Source organism: Alosa pseudoharengus, unplaced genomic scaffold (assembly GCF_046254945.1).
Source record: "Alosa pseudoharengus isolate Yale_2024_CS ecotype anadromous, Long Island Sound unplaced genomic scaffold, YU_APseudo_1.1 YU_APseudo_1.1_scf_20, whole genome shotgun sequence".
Lineage (NCBI taxonomy): Eukaryota > Metazoa > Chordata > Actinopteri > Clupeiformes > Clupeidae > Alosa > Alosa pseudoharengus.
The window spans coordinates 36,500,624-36,510,623 of record NW_027468664.1 but is presented as its reverse complement, the minus strand read 5'-3'; the positions used below and the strand labels follow the sequence as shown (position 1 = coordinate 36,510,623).

The window sequence follows — 10,000 nt, the reverse complement described above, 5'->3', positions numbered from 1 at the left end:
CACCTGTGGAAAGGGACCTGATGAAACCCATGAATTGGTTCTACCTGTGCACATAATACAGGTGATTTCACTAATTAGCTGATCTACCTGGCTTAAGAGTTGTGCTAATTAAAATCAGCTGATTAAGTGAAGGGTTTAAACAGAAATGCAGCAGGACTTTTACTTTCTGATATTGCAATAATAGTAAACACAACTCTTGTTAGCTTCAGAGCACACAAGTACTTTTGGACATTCCATGTTTTCACTGAAGAATCCATGTTGATAAAAACACAAGCTCTCGGAATCTGTAACCAGCAGAACCTCAAACCAACACATTCTCCCAGGACCCTACTGCATAGCAATGAGAAAACAAACGCTTGTGTGTGTGTAAGAGTGTATAGTGTCGATTGGTCTGTCTGTGTGTTGAAAGTTAGAAGGCATACACTTTCAGTGGATGATTTTGTGTGTGTGTGTGTGTGGGTATGTGGGTATGTGGGTAAATGTGAATGTATCACTCTGTAGGAAGTATGGGGGAAACACAGCATGCTCACACACACACACACTGCGGAGGAGAACTTTGTGCCGGTCCCACGCGCTGCGCTGCGCTGTGCTGCGCTGCGCTGCGTTTCTTCTCAAAGCTGTCCCACCTAATTAGCTACTTACCTGAAGGGCATAAATTGGACAAGGATGTCTGCAGTGGCAGAGGCCCCTATAAGCCTTTTAAACGCTCATAAGCTCACACAAATCAACAGGCTCAGCCAACGTTTACATAGATTTGAATTGTAAACAAGACCCAGGGCCCTCTTAGGCAGAACCAAAGGAGATAGCAGCCCCTTTTAAAGCAGCATACAAAAACTAGCTGAAATCCAACCCTGTACTGTTGGAAGTTTGCATCCGTTAGACATACAGCCTAAGGAATTAATTATTATGCAAGCGTTTTTTGGTGTCTTTTATGTTCTTCTCGGTTGCGGTGGATGTTAAAAAAAAATGGACTTGCACAGTATATCTAACATTTATAAATGTAAAGCAAATGTAAAACACATACCAGTGTGTTCCTCATTTACATCAGAGTCAGGTCCAGTAACATGGAGGGTTTCTGTTTGGGCTACAGCGCAGTGTGGTATTGAGTGTACCATAGTTAAAGGTGCTCTTAGCCAGTGTTTCTCAAACTTTTTTTGACCAAGGACCACTTAACTAATAACAAAAAACAACAGTACACAATACATGTAGGCCTACTCAATGAACCACCTTGCTGATTGTCTTTGCACCTTGCTTATTGTGTCAGATGATTCATATGATTTAAACTGGCATAGCTTACTGTACATAGGCAGTGTTGCAGAACTGTTTGAATTTACATCCAAGTTGGTTTATTGGTTTATGATTATATTTTATCATGTCTGCTTGCGGACCACTTGAGTTAGCTTGCGGACCACCAGTGGTCCCCGGTCCCCGGACCACACTTTGAGAAACACTGCTCTAAGCAATGTTACATGTCGAAGCTAAAACATTTTTTGTCCCATACATCACCTCACCATCTGCTAGTTGCCTGTGGCCTAAATACACTGTAAAAAATGTGGGCTCTGTGGACAGTCCAGGCTCCAAAAACGGCAACAAAAACAACTTGGTCCACCCTGCACCTTAAAAACATAACAAACTGTTCCAGCCAATCACCGATTAGATGCGCGTTTAGGAGAGTTTCAATTGCACGGGAGGGCGGGGGAGGGAATAGAGAGCTAGTTCTCTGTTTTGTTTGAGCGTCAACAGAAGTGATGTTACCAACATCGCTTAGAGCACCTCTTAATAAAACCAGAGAATAATATAACTACATGTCCTATTAATTCACCTGAACAAGTCACATAGAGTTTTTGCAGATCCACACTGTATCAGGGCCACATTTCTGTCAACTGCATCATCTGTTACCATGGAAATCAATGGCCTTTGACCGTCTACTCATACTGTTGTATTTGGGGATGTTTGTTATTTTTATTTATTTATTTTTCTCTACTTGCACTTTTCGGCACTTAGAATTTTTTTTCAACACTGATGGAATATAAAGCAAACCGAAAAGGTAGAATTGAATGTTAAAAGTGAAGAAATGTATTTGTAAAGTTAATTAAAGTTAATGTATTTAGTATGTATTTAGTAACCTTGCCCTACTATTTCATGTGACTGAATGTACCGTAATTTGTTCAGGACACAATTTGGGGAACATACTGTAGATGACCACATATAGTGCAATCTGAATACAGTAACTATATGTATTGTAATTCAGATAAATAAAAAAGACTTCAATTGAATTCAGATCAATTGAGTGTAATGTAATGGTATGTCATTGTAATTGGGTGTACAGTAGCTGATGTCATTGGATGTAATGTGCGCAGGACACGGTTGGAGAGCCTCTGTACAAGCTGTTTAAGGCCATCAAGCACCAGGTGGAGAAGGGGCCGGTGGACGCCAAGATGAAGAAGGCCAAGTACACACTCAACGACACGGGCCTGCTGGGGGACGACGTGGAGTACTGCGTCCTGGTGAGTGTGTGTGTGTGTGTTTGTGTCTGTGTCTGTGTGTGTGTGTGTGTGTGTGTGTGTGTGTGTGTGTGTGTGTGTGTTGCTGAGATATACACCCTCAACGGCGACGACGTGGAGTACTGCGTCTTGGTGAGCGGTCATGGAACGCTTGTGTGTGTGTGTGTCTGTGTGTGTGTGTGTGTGTTGCTGAGACATTCAGTGCAGTGCAGTGTTCCATCAAGCATTGCTTTAGTTGTGTTGAGCTGGAAGAGAGTGTGTTCACTACACTGAGGAGGAGTTGTGTTCACTCAGCACGAGAGTACACACACACACACACACACACACACACATTAAAACTCATCCATTTTCTTCTTTTTTGTTATTTACTTTCAAACACACCCTAGAGCCATGCGATGTACCTACCTTCACACTTGCTCTCACTAGCTCACACACATCCACACACACACAAACACACACACTCATATACACACATACACACACTCATGCTCAGATTCACATGGTGTGCATACACCCACACTCTCTTACACATACTCTCTCACACAAACACTCACTCACACACACACATAACCACACACACACACACAGATACACACACACACACATTTATCACTTGAAAAACATATTGAGTTTCATGATTGATATTGAGCTCTAATTTTTAAGTAAAGTCAAGCCATTTATTTGTCAGATACATTTATACATACATTGCATCTAAGAACAACTGGCATCTAAGTCATCTGATGGTCATCAACCCTAACACACACACATTAAAACTCAACCATTTTCTCCTTTTCTGTTACTTACTTTCTAACACACCCTTGATTCACACGATGTACCTACCCTCACTTCCTCTCACTAGCCCACACACAAACAAACATACACACACACACACACACACTCACGCACAGATCCACATGGTGTGCATGCACCCACACTCTCTTACTCATACTCTCTTTCACACACACACACACACACACACACATACACACACACACACACACACACACATACACACACTCACGCACAGATCCACATGGTGTACGTACTGTACACCCACACTCTCTTACTCATACTCTCTTTCACACACACACACACACACACGGACACACACACGGACACACACACGGACACACACACACACACACTATAGGTCCATTATACCTGCCCTTTCAGCACTATCTCCCTCAATTCTGTGCGGTAATAGCTCCGAGCACAGGGCGAGGTCAGGGCGCCGAGGGCACAGACCCGCAATGGCTGCCAGTGAGTCTGGTTTCCTCTAATCAGACTATTAATGCGGCGACTGGAGAGCCAGAACAGCCAGAACTCCTCTAAACAGGACCATCTTAGCAAGAAGCAGACGCGCTGATAACGTGTCCACGGAATGAAAGATAGCACAGGCCCACTAAATAACAATAACAATAATAACAACGCCCTGGAAATGGCCGCTATTCCGGGCACTGAAGCTCAGTATCGGTCTTTTCCGCACAGTAGCCCTGAGTATTTTTTATTTATTTTTTATATATTTTTTTCCTGGCGAAGGAGAAGAATATCAATATTGCCGCCGTGGCGGTAGCGAGGGAGGTTAAAGCGGGAGAGAGGTGGGATTTATGTGGCTTTGGACGCCAGTAGGCACAGTCTGGTTTTGTGTCTCCCAGATAAGGGTGTGGGGGTTTACGGTCGGTTCTCCTGATCTATGGGCCTGTCTGCGGGCTTCCGGGAGGTGTGAGGGGGAGAATCTCACACTAAAGTAGGAATTCACAACAAAACGGGTTGGTAAACTGTAAACGCTTTTGTCTTTGGACATTTTGAAGCTTGAACAATAGGAACGGCTTTCAATCAGTACTTGTAAATATTATGTGCTGTCATTGTAAAACTCATCAGTGTGTGTGTGTGTTTCTCTTCTTATCTTCTATTTTGTGTGTGTGTGTGATGGAAAAATATCTGCCAGTGTAGGTCAAATAAAGGATAATGTTCAATTGTATATCACAGAGGGTTACTAAATTATGAGTGAGTCATTTATGTAGCATGCACTACGCTAAGATTTTTCCATACAGATTGAGTGTGATGTTATTGAAGGTCAAAGTTCATAGGTCATAGAGGTTACAGCGGCCCTGATGTGTAACTGCTGTCCATATGGTCTCTTTGGTCAGACCCTGCAGGTTCTGGTGCACGGGGAGGGCCCGGACGTGACCCCAGTGAAGGTCCTGAATTGCGACACGATCTCGCAGGTGAAGGAGAAGATTATCGAACAGGTGTACCGCAACCTGCCCTACTCTCAGAGGCCCAAGGTGGAGAGTGTCGCTCTAGGTAAGACACGAGACATCTCCTTACCTTATCACTTATCACTCAAACTTCAAAACATCTACATATCCATACCTTAATATACAATACCAAAATATGTATATATTTTAACATTTATACAGTATGAGGATATTTACCATATGTTAATGCATTTTCTGAATATATTAATATACATACATTTATTCTGTATCATGATATTTGTATATCCATGCGTTTATACAACACAGATCTGTATACTTATATTTCTAAACATTGACATCCTATTAACAAACATTCATATATTGTCTATTTTGAACACTCCACCTACTTCACTATGTGGTGTACCCAGGAAAGGCATTATCTACAGTATGTACATTGCCATCATTATGCTATATGTATACGTACTGTTTTATGCTGCATCAATTTGTTTTCATGCTAATCTGCACACTTAGTCAGTCTAAACTGTACTAAATGATTCAGCAGATGTTTTTTATCCTTTTTTCTCGTCCAAAGTACACCCGAATACAGCAGGCATGTATGTGCCTCAGGTTTTTCAGAACAATTAAATCGCCCCCAGAACTTCTTGCACTTGCCATCTGGGTTCACTAATTAGCACACATCCACACCCACAGCAGGAAGTGTTGGCTAATGAACCCATTTAAATTTCACCACCAAAACTTTTATGATGTGAACTTTGCCGCTGCGTTATTCTGACTCCTGGTCCGGTTAATGCCCACTTGTCTTCTCAACTTCTTGTCTGCTGCCTAGATCTTGTTCTGCATTGACACATAGAACACAATTTAGGAAAGTGGGGGAATTAAATGAAACTCACAATGTCCAAACCCAGAGAGAGAGAGAGAGAGAGAGAGAGAGTGAGAGTGTAGAGCGGAGCACCAGGCTCATTGTGATTCTGAGAAGGAACAGGACCCTTGAGCAGGGAACCGAAGGGTTCTTTAATTCAGTCCCGTAGTCTTGCGGTTCTGCTGGATGACTGCAGAATCACTGATATGACTACGCCTCTGAATGACACACACATACACACACGCACACACACATACAAATTCTATCCTTGTCACTTGCACACACACTGTCACAACCACACCCGGACCCACACACATACATGTACACACACGCACGCACCCATGCATATTTTCTTTCTCCACATACACACACATTGATACACACAGACTTACACACGAGAGACTCTTCTTCTCAGTCATGTGAGGTTAGGCGGGAATGGGTGGAATTACATTCTCTTTGGGGGTGTTCCGCCAGAGTTATGGGAGCCTGTGCAATTCCCACAGGGAGCACACAATTTATCACACACCCTTTCACAGTCACACACACACACACACACACACATACATACATACAAATATTCTCTCTCTCTCTGTCTCTCTCTCTCTCTCTCCCCCACTCACTCACTTTCTCACTCACACACATGCACACACAGATTGCAGACAAGCAGACACACACACACACACACACACACACACACACACACACACACACACAGTGAGAGATACTGCATTTTATATTTCATAGGTACAACTTGAGTCATTTCAGAGTCAGAAGTGTTTGAAAGGAATCCTCTTATCTAGCTCTGGAGTAGACGGCAAAAAGTTAGCGTGTTCTTTCAACTGCATTTTCTTTTAACACAAACCCTGCACTTCCAACCCCTACCACAGAGTGGCGCCCAGGCTCCACGGGGCAGATCCTCTCTGACCTGGACCTGACCTCCCAGAAAGAAGGCCGCTGGAAGAGGCTCAACACGCTGGCCCATTACAATGTGAGTCTGTCTGTCTCTGCTTCTCTCAAGCGCACAGCTGGAGCTTAGTGTAGCCTGCAGGCAAATGCTGCTTTACTGCCGTGTTGTAGAGCTTTTTTTGTTGTCATCTTTGAGAAGCAGTAATTCACCTGATAAAGCAAGGTGCTAGCAATGCTAAGCTCAAGGGTTTGATGCCCAACCTCTGTTTTTTTTGTATTGTGTGTAAAGGCGGTCACACTATTGTTGTCTTCCAATTGCACTGCAGCTTGAGTGTTTTCCTTCACTGTGAGTCAGTTTGGATTAAAAGCATTGGCCAAATAAATACATATAAAATAAAATAATTGAGCACATATGCTCTCTAAAAGACAGACTCAAGCCAGTGCAGCAGGTTAACAGCATGGGTATCTGCACAGTCTTGTGTAATGACTCCTTGTAGAACTTTTCTAAATTGTAAAGTCTTTGTTAACTGGCAGGCCTTGGGGCCATCGGCACCAATGGCCATTTTCTTTCTCCACATACACACACATTGATACACACAGACTTACACACGAGAGACTCTTCTTCTCAGTCATGTGAGGTTAGGCGGGAATGGGTGGAATTACATTTTCTTTGGGGTATTTCGCCAGACTTTTCTAAAGTGTGAAGTCTTTCTGAAAGTGTGGTCTGTTAACTGGCAGACCTCGGGGCCATCAGCACCAAGGCTGTATGTTTATCTGTTGTGTAAAAAGCTGTAGGATAAAAGCCTTTTGAAGATGAATGGAAGTAAATGTGCAATTAGGATGCATTGAGTGCTGTTTTGCAGGTTCCTCTGTGCCATTGGGCAGCGAGCTGGCTATTTGTCGCTAGCACAGTTTAGCTGAATAGGGAATGAAATGGCTCTGATGTGTGTAGTTATGAACTGAAGTTCTGATTAGAGGCAGTTGTGCAAAATGACCTGTTGATTGATTTATTGGTTGATTTTAAATCTCTCTTTCTTTCTCTCTCTCTCTCTCTCTCTCTCTCTCTGTATCTGTGTGCGTGTCTGTCCTTGCGTGTGTGTCTGTCCTTGTGTGTGTGTGTGTGTGTGTGTGTGTGTGTTTAGGTGCGAGACAACGCCACACTGGTGTTGTCCAGAGTCCTTCACACTCAACAGTCCTTTGATCAGCATCAGGATAACCATGAAGAGCGTGAGTCCCTCATCAGCCTCCATTAGCATTGCAATCACACTCAAATTAGGCCACATTCATTCATATTTAATATCAGTACCAATCATTGTACTTACATCTACATTCAAAGTTCTTTCTTTTTTATTTACTGAGCTATTCATTGCTACAATCATACCACAATGGCATTCACATGAAAACTCCATTATATCTCATTCATGTATTTATATTTAGACATATCTAGACATTAATATTATAATTTATTCATGGAAACATTCATATCTGCATGACTACTCATTGCTTCATATGTATCATTCATATTTAGAAGAAAATTCTATTTATTGATAGTTAGATTAAGATTGAAGATGTTTAGTCATCACTGTCTTCTCCGACATCGCCTCAGGAAATGGAATGTAGTGTGTCTTTGTCATATTAGTAGCTGATTAGCAGTGTGCTAATTGTCACATGACCTCTGGGTTGTCCAGGCAACGCTCTGTTGGAGGACGATAAGGTGTTCCATCTTGTGCGTCCGGTGGACGAGCTGGAGGAGGGAAAGTCCAAGAAGGGAAGCATCAAGGACAAGTCCACCACCAAAGCTATCACCGAGATCTACCTGACCAGGCTGCTGTCCGTCAAGGTAAAACACACACACACACACACACACACACACGCACACACACACTACAGACACACTACACATACACACACACACGCACACACACACACACACTACAGACACATGCACACACACACACACACACACACACACACACACACACACACACACACACACACTCTGCCACCATTGAAGTATACTTTAGCAGACTGCTCTTTGCCAAGGAAACACACACACAAATACACACTCTGACACCGAGACCAACACCGACACTGACACTGACACCAACACACACACACACACACGCACACACACACACACACAGTCTGTCTTTCTAACTTTCTTCCTTTCACCGTAATCTTCCTGACCAGGCTCTTCTCTGTCAAGGTAACTCTTACTCACTCACAATCTCTGTCTCTCTGTCTCTTTCTATCACTCTCTCAAACTCTCTCTTGCTCTATCGTTCTCTCAAACTCTCTCTCGCTCTCCCAAACTCTCTTTCTCTCTCACTCTCTCAAACTCTCTCTTTCGCTCTCCCAAACTCTCTCTCTCGCTCTCAAACTCTCTCTCTCTCGCTCTCTCAAACTCTCTCTCGCTCTCTCAAACTCTCTCTCACTCTCCTAAACTCTCTCTCTCTTTCTCTCACTCTCCCAAACTCTCTCTCTTTCTCTCACTCTCCCAAACTCTCTCTTTCTCTCTCTCTCTCTCTCCAACTCTTTGTTTGTTCCTTACCTCTTCACCATAATCTAGCTCACAAGGCCACTCTGTTAACGCAGCACTTACTCACACACTTTTCTCTCTCTCTCTCTTTTTCTCTCTCTCACCCTCTCTCTCTCTCTCTCTCTTTTTCTCTCTCTCACCCTCTCTCTCTCTCTTTTTCTCTCTCTCACCCTCTCTCTCTCTCTTTTTCTCTCTCTCACCCTCTCTCTCTCTCTCTCTCTCTCTTGCAAAAAAAGTAAAATAAATATCTCTCTCTTTCTCTCTCTCTCTCCCTCTCTCCCCCCTCTCTCTGTCTCTCCATCAATTTGCCTCCCAGATTTTCTTTCTCTCTTCCTACAGTATGTCCTCCATCTCTCAGGCTAAAGCTGCTCAGCTGCAGCTCTCTCTTTTCCTCTCTTTCTTTCTTTCATTCTTTCTTTCTTTCTTTCTTTCTTTCTTTCTTTCTCTCTCTCTCTTGATCAATCTGCCTACTCTCTCCCAGGCCAAAGCCGCTCAGCTGTATCACTCTCTCTTCCTCTCTTTCTGCATCCCTCACTTTTCCGCAGTGAAAGCTCACACATTCTCAATCCTTCTCTATCCCTCTGTTTTTCCACATCCTCTCCTCTCACTCCTCTTGCTTCTCATTGTGTAGGTGTCTCTCTCTACCTGTCCTCACACATTTTGCTTCGGCCATACCTCAGTCACGCATGTACACACACATATGAACACACACTAACACACGCACGCGCGCATGCACGCACGCACGCTCACAGTCGTCAAGGTCATGGATAAAACACACACACACACACACACACACAGATATTTCAGGGCTGCTGCCTGGCTGCAAACATGACTCATAATGCAGGACAAACCGGAGAGCAAATCTCATTAGGCGGCCGGTGAAAAGCAGACTCCTTAGAGGCAGAAGAGACACTGCTCATACACACACTGTACAGAATAAGAATGAGTGTCTTATCATGCATGTCTTTTC

General features: G+C 43.4%; 1 protein-coding gene across 2 annotated transcripts in view; it reads left to right on the top strand.

Annotated features, from left to right (window-relative positions):
- The window catches only part of LOC143136455 (plexin-B2-like), a 173,123-nt gene that overhangs the window by 154,020 nt on the left and 9,103 nt on the right, over positions 1–10,000 (top strand). For both annotated transcript variants that reach the window (XM_076297176.1, XM_076297175.1), the window contains exons 28-32: positions 2,361–2,507; positions 4,655–4,811; positions 6,473–6,573; positions 7,634–7,718; positions 8,180–8,331. In XM_076297176.1, coding sequence (XP_076153291.1) covers positions 2,361–2,507; positions 4,655–4,811; positions 6,473–6,573; positions 7,634–7,718; positions 8,180–8,331 — 642 coding nt within the window. The remainder of the gene's footprint in view (positions 1–2,360; positions 2,508–4,654; positions 4,812–6,472; positions 6,574–7,633; positions 7,719–8,179; positions 8,332–10,000) is intronic.